General features: G+C 37.3%; 1 protein-coding gene across 1 annotated transcript in view; it reads right to left on the bottom strand.

The window, feature by feature from the left end:
- The window catches only part of LOC104275921 (plexin domain-containing protein 2-like), a 36458-nt gene extending 12119 nt beyond the window's left edge, over positions 1-24339 (bottom strand). The window contains exons 1-3 of the mRNA XM_009872017.1: positions 24183-24339; positions 9352-9474; positions 6214-6332 (exon numbers count right to left, since the gene is read on the bottom strand). Of these exons, the coding sequence (XP_009870319.1) occupies positions 6214-6332; positions 9352-9474; positions 24183-24339 (399 nt within the window). The remainder of the gene's footprint in view (positions 1-6213; positions 6333-9351; positions 9475-24182) is intronic.
- Between the last annotated feature and the right edge of the window lie 612 nt (positions 24340-24951).

The raw sequence follows: 24951 nt of genomic DNA, 5'->3' as shown, positions 1-24951 counted from the left end.
GCTATCTCAGCTAATCTAACAAATCTGCTCTGCCTTTACTTGTGTAAAACTACTAAGAATATACTGTATTTTTCACAAAGCAGAAAATTGCCAAAGTAAAAAGCTGGTTAAATATCCAGTGAATGAAGACTGAGTATTGTCTACAAGTCAATTAATGGCATGACTTCTGGTATTTGAGTTGAATATCAGTAGTTGTTATTCTCCCTGTTCCTAAAATATCATTTAGCTGTGCCTCTTCCTGATTACAAGGGTAGCTGTCCAAGAAAAATTAAATTTGAGAATATTAACAGAAAAAGTGAGTTTTGGTGAATTAAACAGTGTCATACATTTTTATTTCTTTTACTTGATTTAGTGACTGGTTTACCTGATTTATTTAGGGGTTCTTGCATACATGATCTACTTTGGTGTAATGGAAGGAATGACGTTAAACCAACATGAAAACCAGAAGTGGTTTGAAATGTTGCTAGTAATACATAAATTTAAGTTTGGCTTATATCAGCTTAGCTCTAATGCAGTTACTGGAGAACATGGCATAAGAAGGCTGAAAACCATATTTTCAAAGTTTTCAAAATAAAAGGCTCACTGGGTTCATAAATAAATCTAAATTTTCTCCAGCATGAAAGTATAAATAAAATAAGGGAATTATTCACAGTCTCAAAACACTCTAGAGAAACGCTTATATTAGCTATCAAAGAAAGAAACTGTCTTAAAAGATTTTGAGGAGGATACTCTAGAGAAGCTCTTGAAGACCCAGTTGATACGAAGGACACAATGACTAATTCTTTTCCAAGTTGGAGAGGGAACACAGCAGACGAAGAAAGGAATCAGAGTTTTACAAACACAAAATGTAGTCGGAATTGGCATCATGAGTAGGTATTTGACCAAAACACAGATTTTGTCTGATACATGAAAATAATTTTGTTACCTGTGAGTGTAAACCAGAAGTTGCACTCAGGTGTCCTTGAATAAGTTACCTTAATTTTAAGTCTAGTGCATTATCTTGTTTTTCCCAAATTTGTGAGTAATTGAACACTTTGTGTATTTCCGTCAAAAACGATGGTAACATCAAACTATTATTCCCTTCCTCCCCTCACGTGGGAATGATGGATTCTTGCAGTACAAATGCCACAAGTGCATTTTTTTAAAATAAATTCCTTTTCATTATGACTTGATTCAGAGCTTGAAAGTCACTTTCAGATTCATTATTTAATACAATTTATGAGTGACTCAGTGATATCTGGTACTCAAATAGGATGCAGTAGCCAAGCTTAACAGAAAACCGAAACAAAAACATCAGGAGAAGTTTGAAAATTTTGAAGCAGAAATATCCTGTAGATTTTGCCAAAATCCCTGCAGGTGTCCATGCTCTTATGCTGGGCATTCTAGTGAGAGTCAAACATGCAGAATCATTTTCTAAAACAAATAAGAAAGTTGCAGTAGGGTCCAGTCTAACAGAAGAAGCAACCAAAATTTCAGATTTGGTTTAGAAACAGGATTTAGAAACAAGCGTTTGTGTGAGGTGAGGAAAATAAAAAAAAATTTAGTATAGCCAGCTTTTCAAACTGAGATACAGCCTGTGTCAAACAATCAGAACTACAGACAGAAATGCAGTCAAAGTAGAACAAAATCCATGTGACCGAGGAAGACTCCTTTATTCTCTTGTAAAAGCATTATGAAACCTGTATTCACAAAAACATACGTTTATTTTTAAAGTGTGGAAAAGAAAGGATTTTACAGGACCAAATGCTTCAGTCACTCGGTGATGAGTGTGCTGAGCACCATTTTACAGGTGAAATCTCTTGAACAAAATGTCAAGACAAAATGGGCTTTCATCATTTTACCAATGATGGCCCGTTAGGAAATGTGTCCATTTGACAGAAGGCTTGTAGTAAATGATGAAATAATTTATTGAAAATTACAGCGACACATAAGTAGCAAGCAGATAGCTGGTGCTGTGCATCCCTCACCTGAATGGTAAGATATGTCATAACAGGCTGTCATGTTAAACAGTTGAACAGCATGCTAGGAATGTACAAGTGGTTGTTAACAAGTGGCAGGAGTTTTATTATGTTCAGAGGAAGGATTTTAACTAGAATCATTCCAAAGTGTGCGTTAGCTCTACCACAGACAGTATGAACTTCTGTGTCATTCAAGTCCCCTGTTTACGAATAAGCTTCCCACTGACATCTGTATTTTGGATTATAAACTTCAACAATAGGAAGAGAGATATTTAGAATACATACTAGACAGTACTTTTCATCAGAGCTCTCAAACCTTGAGACATGACAGAACCTTGAAGACATGTCAGAATCGTACCCTTCAAAAAAGAATAAAATAATGGCCTCTGACCTTATTCTGAAGGAGACAGTAAACAGGGTGCAATTACTGCCCCACTTCAAAACTGAGACAAAGAGTGAGAGCATGCTGCAAAAATAGTAATTACAAACACAATAGCACCTATATAGGGGTTTCATCACCAGTGTCCTACACTGTACAGACAAAACTGCATGAAACTTAACCAAGAATTTGACGTTACATAAACTGATCACCTCATAAGAGCAAAGATCCTGTTTCCATGTTAACATTTATGATAATAACAACAAATGCCAGACGTATAATGCAGGCAAAATATCCATGAAGACTGAATAATTTTATATTTTTTTCAGTTTTCAGGAAACAATCACAAGGTTTGCAGTCTTGTTACTGAAAACAACATTCTCCATCACACATAGCAGGAGCATCAATTTTATCTAAGTGCCAGCACTTAATCAGTTCCATTCAATTCTGCCTCTGTTCACAGCAGAAAGAAATTCTACTACAAATCTCTTTTAGAATTATTTTCCAAATTCACATATTGGGCAATTTGAACAAGCATTTCAACTTTAACAATGGTTTCTGGATGACTACATAAATAGAGAGTCATTACTATTTAAATGAACAAAAGAAAGCCTTCAAGCCAAGGAAATTAAGAAAAATATCCTAAACCGTTAACAAAGGCTTTGGTACCTTTCCCTAATTTGTCCTGTATTAATCATAGACAGAAAAACAAGTGAATATTATACTAAGAAACATTAGCTATAAGCACTAATGGGAAAATACTATATAGAATAATTATTTCGTTCAAAAAGAAGTAAAGCTCTTGAGAATGGAACTGTGAAATTTAGAACATAAGAAATGAGTATTCACTACAAATAGATGAAAATGTATATCTTTGCAGAAAATTTTCTTTACTACCATGTTCTGTTGGCTAGTTTGCACAATAGTGTTATTCATATGTGGTTGAGGTGCACCTGTAAAATTTTCCTGCCAGCTGATATCTCCTGACATAATGACCATTTGCCACCACAATGTTGGTGTAAGCAAAGTGATATTTAAAATGGAAGCTGTATGCACTGTAAGCAAAGTGAACTAGTCAACAAATAAATATTCGACTTGCTGTAGGACCCTGCAGTATTTCAAATTAGTTTTGCATTTTGAAAACTTCACTGTACAGCTGCTTCTCCTAGCCCTTAACTTTTCTGAAAGATATTCTGATATCCCCAGATTTCCCTATCCTGGTGACTCAGCACTTTTTCTAAATTTTCATTTTTTTCAGAGTCTATTCTGGATTTTGTTTAACAATTGTGCATTTCAGACTGCTTGCTCTTGGGCAAACATCAGAACACACAAGATTGGGGAGAACAGCTCCTTTGATACTCAGCAAACCTCAGTCAAGATCCTGCTTTGGCGATCAACATCAGGTTTATCAGGTAGCAAACCTGATGTGGCAGCAGGAAGGTTATGAAAAAGGGAATCTCAGATGGTTTGAAGAAATAAGAAATAAAAGGTAAAATTTACTTGAAGTGCTTTAGCTAGAGAAGTCCCTATTTGTACCTTCCTTAAATATAAAACCACAGTTATTTTAAAAGTAGATTCCTCAAGATAAACATCTGGTGTCACTAGCACAGAGCCCCTGTGGGATATTTTATAAAGCTACTGGCAACTTGTCTGCAGCATCACTTGAAGAATGTTTTAGATTGGAGACTTTCAATGACAATGCACTGAAAACCTCAGAGATTTGCTATACTTCACTGTCATTTTTGATGAACAGTGATGCTAAAATGAAATGGCACTAAAAACACGGTAGAAATCTCGTGCAACTTTTACTCGTGCTAGTGAGCACTCACACAAGTAATTTTACTGGAGCTAATGGGACTCCTGACACAACTCACCAGCAAGAGAAATGGTCCCAGAAGGAACAACTTCAGAAAGCAATGGATTCAGCACTAGAAAGTAAATAATTTCCTAGCCAGACTTATAAGCACTAGAGTCAAGTTTTAAATTTACAAGTGTATCAGTTTTTCTTTTCAGATAATTTGTGACTGATCAGTGATTGGAGATTTTATCCAATTTTTCTCATTTAGGTGAAAAGCTGAGGTAGTTTTAATAGAATAAAAGCTCCAAATAAAGAGTGTAGTCTTCTTGAAATCTCAGTCTCCAAATCCATTTTCCATGTAATTCCCAATGGAATACCCTAGTTGTAAATTCTAAGATTTTACAAAAATCTTTTGTCAAAAAAGATAAAAGATTCACTAGTACGTTGCTATTACCACTTTGAAAAGTCTCCTTCCGTAGCTATGTGTAATGATTCTAAATCGATGTTTGGTACTCGGCACTCGTGAGAGCTCACCTCGAGTACTGTGTTCAGTTTTGGACACTACAGTACAAGAAGGACATCGAGGTGCTGGAGCGGGTGCAGAGAAGGGCAACAAGGCTGGAAAACATGCCCTATGAAGAGCGGCTGAGGGAACTGGGTTTGTTTAGTCTGGAGAAGAGGAGGCTGAGAGGAGACCTTATTGCCCTCTACAACTACCTAAAAGGAGGCTGTAGTGAGGCTGGTGCTGGTCTCTTCTCTCTAATTACTAATGACAGGACAAGGGGAAATGGCCTCAAGTTGCATCAGGGTAAGTTTAGATTGGATATTCGGAGGAAGTTCTTTACTGAACGAGTGGTGGGGCACTGGAACAGGCTGCCCAGGGAGGTGGTGGAGTCACCACCCCTGGAGGTGTTTAAAAAAAAAGTAGATCTAGCACTTGAGGCTATGGTGTAGTGGTTAGGTATGCTGGGATGAAGGTTGGACTAGATGATCTTCAGAGGTCCCTTCCAACCCCTAACATTCTGTGATTCTGTGATTCTGTAATTCCATTCAGGACAACAATAACTCAGGACAGGAGATTTCAAAGATTCAGCAATAGCTTCAACACAGGCACAAAAAAAATGAGCCTGAAGGCTCACAAGTAGTTTATATCACAGAGAACCCAGATACCTCCAAGTTTGGACAAGTCATATCACCAATTAATTTCTTTTTATATAAGAACAATTAATAGAGAGACTTATCTTGAAGAGAAGGTCACACCTTGAATACCAAACTGACAATAAAATAACAACAAACAAAAAAAAGACTGAACTTGTTCTTTGCCCCTAGAGATTTGAGTTTATCTACCTTCTGATTCTCATTTGCATGAAATTCAACTGGAGGTGTAGGCTCCAGGCTATAGCCTCCAGGACTCTAGCAAGGAAAAAAAGTCACCTAAAGTAACAATTGTAATTCTGAAGCAATTGAAGAATCTAGAAGAGTCCAACTAAGACAACATTATATTGCTGCTATGAAGGCAAAGAAAATGTCCTCAGTCCAGTATTATCACCAAATAGATGAAAAACCTTACAGAGCTGGAGTTACAAACCAGTTATTATTTGAAATATATGAACTTCGAAATACATCAGTTGCCAAGCAATGACAGCTGCAGGAAAAAGGTGACTTTAATATTACCAATTGATTCTAGAATATTTTCAGACAAGTCCAAACTAGGTCAACTAATTAGGCAAATTAGACCTTATCTTTCAAAATCCAAGAGGAATTTACTAAACAATAAAGAATTTACTAAACACTCAACACTTACAACCACCCAAAAAAGAACAGGTGAAATCCAGGAGTAGCACATTTGAGCCAAGTTGATGCTTTTCGAGTGGGTCACACGAACATCACTTTTACATTAAAATGCCATTTTCAGCAAAATAGTGATCGTAAAAGCAATATAATGAAATGATCTTATCTAGCTGAACTTTCAAATATCCCTCTCCCCCAAAAAGAAAACCCCAACAAACTGTAAGGAAATTCCTGGCAGGTATAAAGTAATTTGTCTACTTAAATGACAATTTTCAGACCCAACTTACTTCTTTGTAGCCGAAAATGATACGCCCGTCATTGAGAAGCGTGGCCTGAAAAGTGAAACTGCCCAGGTTGTAATTATCCTGCAGATGTACATGATCCCACTGGACAACTAGTGCTGTGCCTGTGAACCCCAGAGTGGGGGTAGAGAGGCAAAAGGAAGAAAAAAATGTGAGAAAAATATTAACTGGACTGTAGGAAAAGTACTTAACTGCAGTTATGTGAAACAAGAACAATGATTTGTCTCTTTTTAGTAACTTTCAGCTCAACATCTTGAAATGCCAAAGATACTACAAACACAAGTTGCAACTGAAATCCTCTTAAAGGTAGACACCAGATTGTTACAAATAACTACCTCAACTACTTGCCCAAAAGTCTGCTGAAGGAAGAGTGGTCAAATAATTTGTTTGGAATTGTACAGGGAGTCAACAATCACTAAAGGTAGGATCCAGCACTCAAGAGTTCAGATCTGCTAGTGTTTTTTGCACTATATACATATATTTATATCTATATATATCCTGATGACTTTGAAATGTGAAGTGCTAATAGCATTGCCTGTTTAGTAAAAGTTATTATCTGAGGAATTCAGATTCTTCCATTAACTATGCATTAATATAAATAGCATTATTTTTTTCTGTATGGTGCAAGCCCTTGCTGAGGTTCTGCAAGTTGAAAAATATTAGGTGTTGGCAATAAATAAATGTAGTTTAAATTAAAACCACTATGAATTCATAGAGGGGGTAAATATTGAGTCTGGTGTACAGCAATTTAGTTGCAAGAGGCTTGTTAATATTCATAGGAGTTCTCTGGTTGAATATCCACTTACCACACTAAAAACGTACCCCAAGCAACTTGTATACCCTGTGAGCACGTGTTACAGGTGTTGACGGTTATATTCAAGCAGCTTAGCTGAAAGACACTTATCACAAAAACTGTGTTTACTGAAAATTACTTTTTTGTCTTTATATGCCTTGCTCAGCATACATCTCTCCTTGGTACTAACGTGAGTTATGTGCTTTGATTCCCAACACTTTACTTTCATTTCTTCCTGGAGTGTTCAAGGTGGATCAGCATGCATCCACCTCAATGCATTTTTGATATCCTTGAAACATCTTTTGTCACAGATCTTCTGTGCTGTAACTTTCATGAACACAGGGGATGTCATGAAACTATGAACACACTCATTTCTGGTGCATACTGCACTAAGTCCACCACATTGGGACACATGTATAGTACATGCCCATTAATTGTGTGTTTTTCCTTCCATGAACACAATCATTAACTGCTTTCTGAATACTTATTTCATTGTGTTAAATTTCATTTTGAAGGAATTTAAGTGGACTTTTAAAACTACTGGAGCAAGAATAGCCAGAACTTCTTACAGTCAGTCTTTGAGCACCTCACATCTATGTGCATTTTGGAATCCCAAGCTAAAATGGAGGTCAGCTGCTTCCAAAACAGTCTTCTCATTCCCAGGGCCTTCCTGTAGATTCATGTGTATGTAAGTTCCTTGCAGTTGTCTCCACGAGTGAGACTTTGATGGATGCTCACAATCTGTGCTTGCCACTCTAAAGCAGCACATGCACAAGGATAAAACACCAATAAATAAGAAATAAGGAGTTGAAGATAGAATTTAATCAACTTCTTTTCATTTGGAGTAAGATATTAAATTCTTTGTCCTAAAGCACATGGGGTCCAAAGGATCATCATGCCTTACACGTGAAGCAGGATCCAAAATCCCAAATTATTCTACCTTGCCATGAAAAACCTTGTATGCAGCCTGATACACCTGGCATGACAACTGGAAGTTAGGAATACAATGAGAATTAACAGTGTCTTCCCCAGAATTGTCAGATTCTTTCAGTAAAGTTGACAACTCTCAGGCCAGAATATAAAATAATTTCTGAAATAAAAACATTATTATTTTTCTGTTCAAAAATTCTACATGCAATGTGTAGGGTTTTCTCATGTAAGTCTATCTTACTGGATTTTTAACAAATAAATGCTGCAAGCATTGACTCGATTAAAAGGAAGGGTTATGACTAGGTGCAAAGGTTATAGGATATATTTTGATCTAAAGAATCAAAATTAACAGACCTGATTGAAAACATGACATATTTTTGGACATGTCCATAATTTGTGCTTAAATTCACTACTGGCACAGGTTGCCCAGAGAGGTGGTGGAAGCCCCATCCCTGGAAATTTTTAAGGCCAGGCTGGATGGGGCTCTGAGCGGCCTGATCTAGTGGGGGATGTCCCTGCCCATGGCAGGGGAGTTGGAACTAGATGATCTTTAAGGTCCCTTCCAACCCTGACAATTCTATGACTCTACGATACATAGGATGGTGCAGGCTTACCCAGGAAGATTTAAAACAATCACAAATCTCACGATACTACATCATGATACTAAACTCCCTAAGTTTTAAATTCTCAACAGGCATTCACTGCCATTGCATTTGACCACTAAAGGCCCTAGGTAAGGCACCAGATGCCTTTTAATCACACGGGTTATGTTTTCAAAATATTGATTATAACTGACTTCGTGAGACAAATATCCACACACTCAAGGCTTTTGAAATATCTCACGAAGCCTCAAGTATAACACTGCAGTTTCCTTTTACCCTTTCAATCTTCTGTGCAAGGAGCTGTTGAGAACTCGTGGTATAGGCGAGTGTATTGGATTCCAATCCCGAGACTCCATGCACGCTTAGTTATTGACAGGTTTATTAACCTTATACCTGCCCTGCTTCTGTGCATTCTTGCTACTGTGTTCTACAAGCACTACTTTCATTTTAGCTAGTGGGTGGATGGTATTTACTATATATATAAAACAGAAACTTGCACTTTCATAAAAGACAGATTTTTCCTTTAAAACTGATGAAATACATTGCTAATTTGAGTTCATGTACTTTAACATCCAGAAGATATCTGTCCAATTAGGAAAAAAGCATCCATGACTCTCTGTGTTCTAAATTAATAACTGTTTATGGATGTCTAACCATATGCTTTATACACTTAGTGGGTTTTTTTAAAAAAGAAAAATTTAAAAATATCTTCAAATTTTCCTTCAAAAATAGTTATTTAGGACAATATTAAGAGCTGAGGGACACAGATACATTCATTTATGAAGGACTACTACATACCATTATCAAAGTATCTGACTGTTGAATTTCTTGACACACTGGGGTCAAAATTTGCCATTAAGGGTGCAATATATTGTGTAGCTGTTAGCATTCGATGCACAACTTCTCCAGTATATATGAAACCTACAATAAAAAAAAAAATTGAGACCATTTCAGTAACATCTGAAAAGATTAATAGAATGGCAGGCTGAACTAAGCATTTCCAGAGCATTAAAGGGTCATCTGAGAGAAGTCAATCCCACCACCAATTTTATAGTAATTTAAGCAGGAGCTAAAATTTCAGGAAAATGTCTGTGATTGCTGCCAGAAGAACAAGATCCAAGATGACCAACTGAACAATTAGTTCAAGAAGCAAGATTTCATACAGAAATAAAAGCAGAGCAAACTCAAGGAAAAATACCTCCAGTTATGAGCAAAATGCAGATATGTGGCATTATCAAAATGAGCCATTTACCACCATGCATATTCCATAGTGCCTTCTATCCATTTTAAAAAATCTGCAATTTGTTCTGGTTTTGCAAATTTTTGCCTCTTCAAAAGTTAGTCTCTTTTTCACATTTCCAGAGGCAGAGCAAGAGACTATTTCAGACAAGAAGAGGTGACAACCTTTAACAAAACAGGAAAAAAGGTCAGACGAAGAGTGGAACAGATAGGATTTTTCCATGATTATAAGCCAAGTAGCATTTCTGCTACATTCTCTGCAGTGTAAGGTCTCACTAGTTTATTCATTTTCATCCCTCAATCCAGAGTACTCCTCAGATCAATAGTGGGCTTCTTCCAGCAGAAGTCCTCACCAAAAACCTCTGATTACAGAGAATACAGTAATGCTACAGCTTTCTTCAAAGCAAAACTTTGTGTATTTTAATGGCAGGAAGGCCCTGACATTTTAAACAATAAATGATCTAAAAAAATCCCTGTATTGTTTAGCTTTTTCAACTTCACTTCTACTGACTCATGGGACGAACTTCTTTAGATGCCCCAACCTAAAGGCTGACTTATAAACTGCTGTCTAGAGTGAGTCTTTTCTTAAGTTTTATTTTAGCATTTGCCTTGCTGGACAAAACAGATTAAATTGGGTTGAGCAACAGGCAGATCTTCAAAATCAAGGTTTGCATATTACCTCTCCCCTTAAAGCGTTTACCAGATGGTGCCTTATGCTGAAGTGTTTTCTTTTTCTCTTTCTATTGATTTAATGAGGTATATTCCAACAGCAAACATCTCAGTAACAACAAGAATATTAGAGTTGGCTGAAAAATTTTGAACAGAAAGAATTCGATTTGGAATACATCTCACAGAAATTAAATTATTTACTAGCAAATTACAGTATCCACTGCAGCAGTATTTATGCTGGTTTCTGTTTTCTTTTCCTTCTTCAGTCATATTGAGAGTTGTCTCTTCCTCCACAACACCTATTACTGTCAAGCCCAAGAGATTCTTTGCTTTTACATTTAGTATCATTGCAATACAACACATGATGAGGGAGCATATAAATCTATCCCTGATACACTATTGTGAAATTCCAGAACTAAACACAAACCTCAACAACTGTAATTTACCCTCAAGGTAGAAATACCATTTTCCAGCCAACTCCAGTTAGTAGGTGACATTAAAAAACTATTAGCATGCAACCACAGTTTCCTAACAATACTATTTCCATCCTAACCACTGTGAGATGACATGTTTGTTAAAAGCTTTGTTTGATATCATACAGGAGATCTCTGAAAGCATGAAAAAATTAAATAGTGTCTGGAGTGCTTTAGGTATCCTTCTACTCCTGCCGTCTCCTGAAACTTGGTACATGCTTGCTAGTTGTTCACAGAACTAGTTCTACGAGTTACCAGGTGCTACAAACAAGGTGGTTCTTTGCAATCATTTTCCTGCACAGCTGCTGGCAGGTAAGAACAAGTACCATCAAGTCAACTAAAGTGGAGGTGATAGGAGACCTAAGAAAAAGCCATGTGTAAAGAAAATACAACAAAATATTCAGATGGAAAATTTGGCACTGCTAAAGGGGTGAGCTGGGAACCCAGCTGCCTTTGCTCTGTTTAAAACACACCCATGTATTCAAATGATAGAGTATTTTAATATCTGTACACTTCCTAACTACTAAATTAATTCTTAGGACTAAACTACAACTGTCTCATCTGTTGTTTTTTTTTTGGGGGGGGGGAGAGATTCTTACAGTTAAATATCTAAATACCACTTTTCTCTTCTGCTAATTGAAAGGGACAGGGAAACACAAATTAAGGAAATAAATAAAGCTGCCCACACATATTTACAAGTCATGTATAAACTTGAAGTTTCCAAACATAGGATTGTGGCTGTAATTTTACTCCACTATTCATCATTTTAGCATAGCCAACAGTCGTGCCAAAGTATAGTCTCTAAAATGCATTTTCACTGTTTCCTATTTATTGCTGTCTGCTTCTAAAATGTCATTCCCTTTATTCACTCATACTTATTTAGACATTTTAAATACATAAAATTTCACAGAATATTTGTGCTGCTTATTGTCTTGTGGTCACGTGCACACATATTTTAGCACACCTTTGGGTGGTCTATAATCCTGCAACCATTCCTCACAAGTACTTTGAAGACAATATAAACAAAATCTTTGAATCGATATTCACATAATACAATTAGTCTCAATACTTCAGTACTTATTCAAGCCTTGCTCAATGTTCCTATCCTTATATACAGTTTCCTTTTCATGTTTTTGCCCTATTTACAGTATAAATGTCACTGTTATAACTAATAATGAGACAGATACAATAGGAAAAGAAAGGACTTAAATTGTCCTGGAACACATAACTAAGTAAATCAGCTCAGATAATTAGTAACCACAGAGCGTATTTCCAAGTGTTTGCCGGATGCAGCTTTACTTTAGACAAAAATGGAAAGCAGGAGGTGGATGATAGCTGGGAAGCGGGCAGGCCTTGCATGAAGATCATTCTAATGAGAACTCCAGTCATGCATTGGAACAACTTGAAAAGAAACACAAAGTCACTTCAAACCATCCCAGAGATTGAAAGGCTGAAGCTACAATCGAGCATGGACATTTTATCATTCCCACTACCACTTAAAGAGAGCAGCAAATGTAAAATTAACTTATTCCTGAATGGACTTCTGCAGAAAATTGGCTTATACTATCTGTGACCTAATTTTCTGACAGTGGTAAACGCCCCTGGTTGATTCATTTAGTTAGGGAAGAATTTTTCAGACCTGCAATTTCCTGAACCACTTAATCTCTCCTTTGTGGGAGGGGTTAGCAGAGCTCTTTTCCAAAACTTTCCACAAGTATTGTACCTATAAGCACAATATGTTCCTAAATACAGAAATGAAGACAAAATAGGACAGTGCTCAGCATGTCATAAGTTTTAGATATAAACTAACTATAAATCAAACTAAAATGAATACTAAAGCCACTTGTAAATCAAGGAGGGTATACTTCTAATCCTGATAATGTACAGATGCATAATCAGAAAAAACAGAGGGGGAATATAGATATATCTATAACCATTTAAATACGAAAGCACGCTTCCACTTCATGCAGAATCCTGACTTGATTTAAAAATACATTTTACATCTGAATTTATCCATTCCAAAACACCGTCCATATCTGTTGCTTTTTAAAACATTATATTCATATATAAAATTTAGCATGCAAGATTATGACAATGTGTACATAACTTTCCGTGGTTTCCTTTTTCTCCGAGCTGTGCACATACTCAGTACCAGTTAGAATGCTTTTTGACAATCTTTGTCAAGTATGCAGAACACAGGTTCAAAGCAGCACAGGCAACAAATCCTTCGATGTTGCTTTTCTGTGTGTATAACAATACAATAGGATATGGGACATACAGGCAACATAAAATTGAAGCATCTAGCTTGATAACTAGCTTCTCCTTTCTAAGACCCTGCACAAACAAGTTACACCTGAGCCTGATTTTATACAGGTGACGGGATAAACTGGTTTTGCACTTCAGCATTTAGCTCAATTAAGAGTTGCATAGCTGACAATAAGCAGTTTGACATAGGCCTCAAAAAAACCTGGGATTATCCTTCCTATCTTTTCATAGTTCTGAAGAATTTGAGAGCTTGACTGAATGGCAGGTCAGTTCCACCAAAGCTCCATAAACCAACTTTAGTTACCAGGTGTTTTTGCCATCGTGGTACAAGTTGGCTCATGTACTATTGTACAGCAGCATTCATATTTCAGGTACAGACATCATTACTTTTATGGTCTGAAAAAAATCAGCCAGGGAGTCCCCAGAGAAGGCTCTTCCTGCCATACAATGTGTCTGAAGATGTTGACTCACAGGAAAGCAAAAGATCCATGATATACATTTTTTTGTGATGTAACTTAATTCCAGATCAAGGAAGTGAAAAGATGACACCTGGAATTTAAGACCAAATCAAAAAGTAAGCATTTAAAAACAAACAAATAAACCAACAAATGGAGTGGTACAAGAACTCGGAGCTCAAAACAAGGAACGTATCAAGTCGTATCATACAGTATATTAAATGTAGAAAGAAATAAGACTCTTTTGGAAGAAAAAAAAAAAGCTTCATTTTCTTATTAGGCCTCTAATGTTAAGTAAAACCATATGTTAAAACTCTTAGTAACACAACAAACTGTGGTTACTTAGCCAGAAAAGGAACTGCCTGCCAGCAGTGGCTGAACATTGAAAGGTTTTGCATGAGAAAGTCTGTCACTGGGCAAAGGCAGATCTGCCAGTCCCTCACACAGTTCAGTGAGGGTTTACTTGAGCACCTTTGCAGCATATAAACTAGAGGAGAAATAGTAGAATAGCCTCCAAGAAAAAAAAAACAACCAAAAGCAGAGGAAAGTGGTTTTCCTAAGAGCACAGGCTCCAATCCAGATCACTCAGAGGAAAGCCTTGATTTCAGCTTGTATACTCACATATGCAACAAGCTTTGCAGAGATGCAGGTAGACATGCTCTCACAACCCACAAAAACATCTTCTTGCACAGAGGGATCATTATTTTCATTTCTGCCTGTACATTTTCTTATTTAAGCAGAGTGAAAGTACATGACTTCTGCTGCTCATTTTCATCCAAAACATTCTGAAAACTGTATGTGCAGCCAAGAAAGAAAACTGCAGAGGAACTGGAAGAAGCTTCCTGGTTCTCTGGCTGCTTGTCTTTTGTTCTTAAATCAAAACCTTCTGAGAAGATCTGCCCTGGGGCATTTGGTGCTATCTCACATGACCCCAAGGCTACCTCAAGGAGTAGCAGTGCTTCTGCTCCACCTTTACCATTTTAGATCCACTGCACTGCCCATTTTTAATAGAAACCAAAGTCAACACAAGAACAGCACTGTACAGATCAAGGTTCACCACGGGTTTCACAATTTTATCCCCAATCTAGCAATTTTCTATTGTTGAAAGACTGACATAAAACAGGATATGTTATCTACTGCAACTGAGGATCTACTTCCCCATCCCTGATGAAGCTGGTAGGAGAGAAATGACAAAAGACTTACCTTGGCCCTGTTTAAAAAATCCACCAGAACCAGCTGTGGGGCCAAATAAGTGTTTAATGACTGTGTTCTGTCAAGTAGAGTTAGGCATCACTGATTGAGACAAAGAAAAGCTGCTCACAACTTAATGGGGAGTGAAAACCCCTCATAACCCATAATTGATTCATGTCCTATCTTGATGTCTTCAGCTGCCAGAGATACTCTCTTGCCAAAGAAAATATTTGGAAAGTGGATCAAAAGTTCTTCCCCTGAGTTTTCCAATTCAGTGACTATGATTATTGTTAATGTAAAAAGATGCATTCATTTCTTCTGTTAAATTACTTTTTGCCAGGACAGTAGGACAAATAGACCAGAAATAGGGACTGAGAAGTAGGATATGTGAGTTTATATAAAAAACCTGTAAGACTGACATTCAAACAGTAATTCAAAAAATTAAAACAATTATTAAACTCAGCACATTCTAAGACAATTATTGTATTAGTTCTACTCAGCAATATCTCAACATATCTGCTTGAGATTAGCCTTAAAGTTCATTTCACAAATTTCTGGATATTCTCATTTGTAAACAGAAAGCTGTGAATAAATTAAACAGGGAAAATCAGAGTATAGCTTGTTGCTATTTGCAGCTAGAAAGCCCAGATTTTGGCAGTGAAAATTAGAGCAAATGAAACATAGCTGCACCCTCTGTAAAGACTAGTGGAGTATAGCAAACAGCTTTGCCAAAGGCAGGAAGGGCACCCCAGGCACTGCCCTCAGGGCTACCCCGTGCTGTGTGGCTCTGTCTCACAACCTTGGTCCAGACCTATTTGTGAGTCCAGCTTCATGGGCCCAGCCCAGAGACATGCCATCTAAGGTCTCTTTTATTTGCTAGACACATGCTAATATGTACCTATGAAAAGAAACCCCCAGACCAAAAATCAAACCATTGAAATCTTACACTATGTGAACAGATATTCCTTAATGCACTTTATCTGTAGTAAGATGCAGGAGAACGCAGCTATGATTTGGGAAATGTGTGGCCTTGTCTGCCTTCAGCACAATCAAGCTTTCCCCATCCCATCTGAAGGACAGAATATTTTTGGAGTGTTGTTACTTTGTGACATCTAGCCATCAGCCAAGATCAGTATAATATAGAGAATATGAGCACAGCTCAAGACATGCACTTGTGTTTTCAAAGTGTCAGAGAATTCGAAATTGTTCTAAAACTGAAAAACACCACTTCTTAAGCAACTGGTTCTCATGCAGTCATTCATTTCTAAAACATTTTTGTAAACAAAGTTTTATTAAAAATTAGCACCTAATAAAAGCCTGACATTCTTTTATTCATTAGCCATTCAAGAAAACTCATTTCAATTGCAGCACACAAAACAACTCATTTGCAAAACAACTCTGCTCTGTTCAAACAGGAGACTAAATTATGCTTTGCACCACATGTAAATAAGCCTATGGAAACTAGACTTCTCCTGTAAAAGACTCTTCCACACACATTAACACCTCTTCCTGCTCATCTCTTTCTTTTAATGAATATAATTGTTCTAAGTAGCAGGGAAAGATTCAGCTCTTTTGTTGCAGCTACCCTTCTCCAGGGTGATAAAACACTACTACTTGAGATCCACCTTCTCATTAGGTTAGAAGACATTTATTTGAACTGACACTGCATAAATATGTTATTGAAACAGTTATTACATCAATTTAATTTCACTCCTTTATTTAATTGACCTTAGTACAATTATAAGTAACATCACAGAAATTAATTGAGAACAAGCAGTGCAGCTCCCTACCTAGTAAAATGGTATTTGAGCTTTATCACCTGGTAAAATTCTCCCCCTTTACAAAGTTATCACAGGGGTTTTTTGCATTTCAAAGTATATTTTCAAAATGTTGTTCATCAACTTATGATCATGTCTGGTATCTTAACTGGGAAAGGTCAGAGCTGCAAGTTTTCTTGTTGGTTGAAAGCCCAGTAGGCTGCTATTTTTTCATAATTATTTTAATTGGAGTTGCTTAGAATAACTTCAAAATTTTAAATTGCATTTTATTTTCATGATGCTTATTGTTTTTCATCTCACCATTTTTGACATACCACTTATTTTGATCTTAGGTTCTTTTTTTTCTCTTCAGCAGTAACAGTAAAAACCTGATGAATCTATTGTGATTTCTGGAATTAAACTACAAAAGGACTCAAAAGATGCTTTTACATTCAATAGAAAAATCGCAAGATGTGTTATGGGGGAAACAAAAAATATCAGGAATAGTGTTGCTCACATATTTATTTGGTGAAGCTGACAAACCTTGCATAGGTGTATAAAGCATAGCCCGCAAAACTCTGCACTGTATGCTTAAAAGTTTTCCCTGTGCTTTTCCAGATGTTTCTCCACAATCTATTTCATGATGAAGCAAATTCAAGAATATTTTATGCTATTACTTTCAGGCCTTGTCCTCTATAGCCATATTAATATTCCTTTGATACTTCACTGAAGTAAGCTTTAAGTAATGTCATTTATCCCCAGATGGCTAATTTATTGTTATGTCTGTGGAAGAATGTTATCATCACTGTAATTGCATAAAGATTACAGTGTAATTAAACAAAAGGATAACAGCAACTCCAGATCCCTTAGACGATCCATGAAAATTAAATACCTTAATGGGCTTTCAGGATCAGTGTAAAAATGAACCAATCTCTCATGCTGTTTTGCTTTTTTTTCCCAGCCTTCTGGGGAAAATGAATTAGAGAGAGATTATACGTTTTTTTGGCTTTGCTCTTGCTTGACTAGATTGAATGCACCAATCCATTTCTTCTTTCGGCCTGAAAAGTGGGCTATCTGAAAGCTAAACCCCAGAAGGCATTAGTATAACACTGTTTCTTAATTGCATAACCTTACAAGGACTTCTTGTGTGTCTGTGCATGAGAGAAAAAAGAAAAACTAGCCAGAATCCTCATACTCTTGGCTGTACTTCTGTGTTATCTTTTGCAGATATTTAAAGGCCAGAAGATTAGTTTCTCACCCTTATTTTTCCTGCTGCTTTGTTAATACTGAAAGCATTATCTGGAAAAATTGAGAATATGTAACGTGTGTCATTGAGGAAATGCCAATGCATTTCCCAGCTTGCTGTAGTTTCCTTGCTATTCACATCTGTTGTGCAAAGTATACGATCTGGTGGAATGCTACCCGTTCTGATGAATACCCTATTCAATTCAGCAAAGGGATTTGGGGGTTATGTGTCATGAAACTCTTCCAGTAGACATGCCACAGGACATCCCTGGTCAGAAGGTTGTTAGATATCACTAGGAAGAGAGAAGGAGCAAGAGGAGCACGTTAAAGAAAGGAGACTGATAGACTGCAAAGAACTTGCAAATTTAATTGCAACCAAAGTATCTGTTCACACACTTTTGATGACTCCAAGTTGCAAATGCTCTCCAGATCAGGAGAAACAAACTCAAAGGTTATTTAGAGTCTAATGACTTGTATCAGTTCCTGTCTGATCAGGCACATACTTCCCCAGAGAAAATTCTTGGACAGAGGCATGAAACAGCGAGTATCTACTTGGTGAGATACGGCCATGCGATAGCTCTCAAGTGTCTCTCAGCTCTGGCCAAACAAAGACCAGCACGGTTCCTAGACAGGCCGGAACCAGAGAAAAGAGTTTGGCGGGAGGATTATCTCACTTGGGCCGAATATCTTAGCAGCTGTGTCACTGCAGTAACCTTGGCGGTGCTAAATCCTAGGATGCAGCTTGAATAGAGCTGTTGGGGAGAAATCTAATTTGCAGTCTGCTTCTGATAGAAACATCTCTTCCACTGGTTGGGTAAAATATCCTCATGCCTGAACAGCTCTTGTCGTCAGTAAAAAAGTTTGAATGATGAGGAAAATGGTGTTTTAATGTTCAAAAACATTAAATAAAAAATTGCTTGAACTGTTGTAATATCAATACAGACTTTTTTTTCTTTTCCTGCTGTGTCTCTCTCATCCTATATTGCCACAGTCTAATAAAAATAACTGTTGTAAGCTTTTTTGCTTGCCCTGTTTATTTCCTTCTTCCTTCTAACTTTTAAAGCTACTTCTTACCTGGATGAAACTTTTGAAATGGGAATCATATGAATTTAATGAAAATTGAAGACTTTAAGGTTATGATGAAGTCATTCTCCAATATAGAAAAAATCAGTAAGGAAAAGAATAATAGAGTTTAGAAAAATCCTGAATGCCATCAAACTGGGTTGTTACTCATTTTACAGAAGGTTGCAACAAAAAGAAAATAATTTTGCAGAAGAGGAAAAGATTCTTTTTTTTTACATTTTAAGTAGTCTGGTTAAAATTTATACACAACATACTATAGTAAATCAGTGTAATTTGAAATATAACTTTGGGATTATTAGGTATTAGATTAATTTCATACCCATTATATAATGCTATTATACTACTACTTTTCTTTCGTCCCAGACTCCTAAAGCTAATCCTACATATGTAATACATACTTCTATCCATGTAGAACAACATCCTACAGCATGTCAGGGAAGACTGCAGATGCTAGCAAGCATCACTGAAGAACTTTCACAGAAGTCATAGAATTACATTTCACATATATACATAAAACCCAACACTGAAACAGCATGTAATGAAGGAGTTTTTTAAGCTACCAGGAATTTTTCAGAAGGGAATTTAGCTCTGTATTCCTCTACTGCCAACATGCTGCCACAGCTACACACTCCCCAGTTCCTTGTCTGCCCACCACATTCGCTCGTACTGGACAGAGTTCAGAGCAGGGCAGCAGTACGGGTTTGCCTCAGGCGGGACTGGTCAGCAGGGAACGTACAGCTCAAAACAACGTGACAGAAGCTGGTAGATGTTCATGTGCAGCTTGGGCTTCAGGGAGCAAGGTCATGTGTGTTTATTCAGAAAGAGGTTTCTTTTCACACATTTCTTATTTGAAGGTTGAGCGTACATAAGCTTATTACTCCCAATAACCAGAACTGGATACACCACCACTCACTCACCAGACCTCACTGGACAATTTATTTCCCTGCTTCATGAACTACTGGGGGGTAATGCTTTGGGTGAGGAATCTCTACCCTGAGTCAAAAATAATCCCCCCCCCCCCCCAACAACTCAGCGTAACATGAACATTTTCAACCAAGACTGATTTGCTGGTCTACCTCTTACTACACTAGACAAAGGTTACTGGGGTGGGGAGGTGGTGTTGTTGAGCTGAAGAGGAATGGATAGCAAACAGTGAAACCAATACTCAATGAGAATTCTACCAGCCACACCATATCCTAAAGCTGAAGCCATCCATTTTGGCCTCATTCTCTTTTTACCTCCTCTCTTGACTTCTTACCTCACCATCACTTTGGGCTATGCCCTTCAGCTACGGTGTAAATCTATAAAGACATCTGGCTTAGAACAACAAAAGCAACAAACAAGAGAACAGGCAAAAATCTAAGTGGGGAAAAACTAGAATGTATTAGCCTCAGTGTTTAGAGTTTGGGAATTAAGTCGCATTAGCTCTGGTGTCATCAGTAATTCCCTTGGGTTCCCTATCTTTTGCTGCATTAGTTTACATTATAGCAAATTACATTACATGGAAGTGCTGTATTCATCTGTACTTCAAACGCACACAAACAAAACTTATGCAAGCAGGTATGGAAATAGACAGATTTCCCTTTGATAAAGGTGAATATTTCCTGGATAAAGTGTTTCTTCATTATGTTTAAGGTTTTACAGAATTTCAGTACACCTTCATGAGAAATATGGATATTCATACAAAACTTAGTAATACACGATGGGGATGGGAAGAGCAAAATTACTTTGAGCGTCAGTTAATATAAGAAGATATGCAGATCCAGAAGGCTGAAATTTTCTCTCTAAGAAAGTATCTTAACAGAGGTCCCATAAAGGTGTCAGTAAAATCTGAAGTGTCAAACTGGGCAATTATGCTCTTTCAGATTAATTCTTTAATCAGAGAAAAGCCTTCCTGTATCTTCCTGTTAGAACAGGACCTGTACTGTACCACAGTTCCAAGCCCAAAGTTTTAGTAATTCAACCAAAAAGAATGAATGGAAAAAAAAAATAGTAAATATCAGTTTGAATCAGTTGATGACAAATTTATGCCCTGGGAAGCATACCACCCTCAACTTTGAGCGCAAAGATTGCAGTTAAAATAACAGCAGTATAGTTGCACCTTTAAAAATAGCGTTTTTGTGTGTGACTAAGGGCTCTAAAGACAAGAGTGAAATAATTTCTCTTATGGTTGTAAAATAAAAAAAAAATAAAAAATCTTGGGTTGCAATTCAAGTGATGCTTTTAAAACGTGGGTTGCGCCTTTAAGAAAAAAGACCTTGGCAGGGGTGAGCTTGGAGTTGTGCAGACAGAGCTTTAGGAGCACGAGGGAATTAATCCCTCCCTCTGAAGACCTCAGACCTGTAATAATCCATCTGCTCCATACAGAGTATGGAAATAGGCCATGGCTGGGAAGTTAGTGGCATGTAGCTGTGCTGTTCAGAGTTCCCTTGTCATAGGCATAAAAAGGTAACAGTAGGGAGCTGATTTGCCTGCAACCATTGCAAACCCCTTTAAATACTTAAAAACTGTAAATACAGTTCTGCCAGGCCTCACGGCTCTTTTTGTTAATACATTTTTAACAGTTTGAAATACAGAGTCACCAGTGGGATGGTCATGCTGTGATGGGTTGCCTGGATGCCTTATTACACAGTAGCATTGGCCCTGATAGGCAGATGCTTTTAATGAGTAAATACTACCCCAATGCCTTGAAGTATGTCCTTACATAAGCATGAAATTGGGTTTGGGTTTCTATGCTTCAGTAAAATACATATGAAAACACATGTGACTCATGTCTTTCAGTCATTTGGAAATGACTGAGTCACCTTTCATAAATTCAGTCTGTAATGCTACATGGTTCCCATGTGTTGCCTGGTCTAGTCGAGAGGTGGCGCCCCTGCGCATAACAGGGAGGCTGGACTAGATGATCTCTAAGGCCCCTTCCAGCCCATGCCATTCTATGATTCTATGATATTGAAATGATTCTATGATCGAAAAAAGTCCTGAATGACTGACTCAGATTGCAAATGTTTTGTACAAGGCTTCCAACATGAGGTTAAATTTGGCTATTGGAGAAGGAGACATACAAAGTAAACAGAAAATGTGTTTAGACTAAGCTAGACCAAAAATTAATTTTAAAAGGGCCGAGAACTTAAGTTACAATATTGTTCTACTTTGTGGAAGACATATCATGCAACACACACTTTACCCTGATGATAAATGTTGGTCATTTAATCATACGGTGAATTACAAGCAGCAGTAGGATATCTGTGGTAAATCCCTGCCTCCTAAACCAAAGTGTAGGTTACAACATAATTATGTTTAGACTTACTAAAAGTAATCACCATATGCGGCTAGATGACAGTTGCCAAGAAAAAACCACTTAGGTTCTGCCCAAAGAAAACAAATTTATTGCTTTCCACATTAGGAACTAGTGAAACATAACTGTAGCCTCATGACTCACCACCCACACAAAAGATAAAGTCATGGCAGGAAATCTAGGAGACCTCTTTTAACGCATGAAGCCTTAGACAGATACCGGCTGTAACAAGGATAAGGCTGTTTCGTCATGCTATGGTGGAAAATGTCTGTTTGCTGCATAAAACACAATAGGCTGCTCTTCACACCACATGACAGCTATAGAAGAGTAGTGACAGTTTCTTCTATGAGCATTTTACCCACTTCCTTTTGAATGAATAACAAAATGGAGCGTATGAGTTAAACTATAAAGATGCAAGAAGAAAAATCTTGCCTCTCGTAAAATCTCAGAAGTCATATTGTTCACAATCTGTTATTTTAAGAAATTAAGTTCCTGAAAAATTAAATTCAAGATGCATGCACAGGCAGTTGCAGGAAAAAAAATGCTTTCAGCTACCACCTGTTCTCACAGTTGTTTTTATTGTTGGAGGTCATGAATGGCAGCAGAGAAAAAATGAAGATCCTATGATTTTTTTTACTTCACTCGGTATATATTAAAAAATGTGGGTTCTATTTATTTCCCTTGAAAGCATATAGACACATGGCTTGGCATCCTTCCGATGCTACAATGGCTGCCACGGCTTAGGGAACTCATTATTACTTTTACTCTTGTCCCAATTTCATATCCCAAAAGATGCTACTTTTTTCTTTCCTGCATGCCACACCAAGTCAATAACAAGACAATCAGAAAATAAGCCAGCATTTCTGTTCATTGAGCAAGAGGGCTGTAGACTGGATTTAAAAAACTGTAGTTCCAGACAAGGAGGTAGACATAAATATCATCTTCAAGTAGCTCAAAACAACAGGCTGATGCTGCACACATTGCAGCACACTCAGGAATGGGTGGGAAAAAAGCAACAGCTTGGAGGTGCAATCCCCTGGAATTTACTCCTTCAGACTTAACTCTCTCAAACTTATAAGGAGCAAAAAAATAAATAACTAAAAAATACCAGGATAAAGTCATGCAGATACTACAACAGACTAGCAGTTCATTATGGCAGTTCCTCATGTTTCCTGAGCAAAACATCTCTTGACTTTGCAATACCAATTTCTGAGGGGAATTTTTCTCACGCAACCCATTGCTTCTCAGAAAGAAGTTTAACAGGTTTATTTGTAACATTATTTGTCCTGTGCACTACAATATTGGAATATGTCCTACATATATGCATTTAGAGGCATACAAGAACTGACTTACTGCATAAAACAGAATATTTGACTATTGTCAAATTATACAGAGAAATCAGAGTCATGTTTATAAATATGTCAGTTTTTGGTGACCAAACAAAACAATAAAACAAGTGACAGAAAAAGCTAGTTGAGTATATTCTAAAATATTCATTCTTTAAGGAATATAAATATTTGTTCAGAGTACATAATCTCACTTGGTAAAGTTTCTTAACAGAGTATAAGAAATAATGTCTTTTCCTACTGGAGGATTTGATGATCTTGGTCAAGAAATAAAGAACAAGGCAACAGGAAAATATTTTGGACATCCACCCTGAGTACAGTTTGGGGCACTTAGGCAACAAAGAAAATTTTCAAAGCTGAACATCAGTACTATTTATTCTTTGAAAATCTGCTTACACAACTGGGTGTCCCTCCTCTTTGTTTGGGGACCCTTTTTTAGTCAGTCATCACCATCACATGACATTATGCCCTTCAGCAACATCTGGACTACCTGATTTTAAAAGCCACAGACTGCTGCCCTTCAAGATCATTGCAAAGCATTCCGCAACCATCTCAGTTGTTTTTGGTCTGATGGGTCACTAGGCAGAAGAGGGATGTTAATAAAGTACCCAGAGCCTCTTCCACACTTGGCTGTTCTGCAAAAATCAGAGCACTCAGTTGGCTATCTCTGGACCAGGAGATTCCTCCCTCCAATGCCAGTCTCAATGACCCTCCACTCCCTTGACCCATCATGGACCAAAGAGTTTGTGTTTCTGCATTTGTCATGCCCTAAAGGATTTTATAAGAATTGCCGTGTATAGCATGACTTAGCTCTTTCCCCAGAAGAGTCCCTAGTCTGGGAACCCAATCATATGGACAGATATATTTTACATCTTCCCTGAATACTCTCTCTGGCTTATCAGGCCAATACTTGATGATTACAATTTTTTAAAATCCACTGTAGACATACAAATACATAAAAATAATTGTAATTTGTTCTGACCAGAAACACGCTTGGTAAAATGAAGCAAGGAGGAGCCAGTTTGTACCATCTATCACTGCTTATGCCACATGCATATGTAGTGCAAGTCATAGCTACCAATAACCAAGATTTTTTTAACCAAGTTTTTGTAAAAGTCTTCCCCCAGATTTGATTCAGCTGAAAATGTAAAGAACTAGTAGCTAGTACAAAGGGTAGTGCAATCCTGTGTCTGGCTATTGCCTTCCTCCCTAGTACTATCTGTTCCCTTTTAATCACACAAATATTATGTAAGTCACTTCAGAAAAACAGGATCCTGATATGGGGTCAGACTTGGCTTTATCTGAACTCTGCTGGCATAGGTCAATCACTACACCAGTGAGCAATGAAGTTGTAGAGATTCCTGACATTGCCAGACA

Source organism: Apaloderma vittatum, unplaced genomic scaffold (assembly GCF_000703405.1).
Source record: "Apaloderma vittatum isolate BGI_N311 unplaced genomic scaffold, ASM70340v1 scaffold4116, whole genome shotgun sequence".
In the NCBI taxonomy this organism is placed as follows: domain Eukaryota; kingdom Metazoa; phylum Chordata; class Aves; order Trogoniformes; family Trogonidae; genus Apaloderma; species Apaloderma vittatum.
This window is presented reverse-complemented; position numbering and strand designations above follow the sequence as displayed.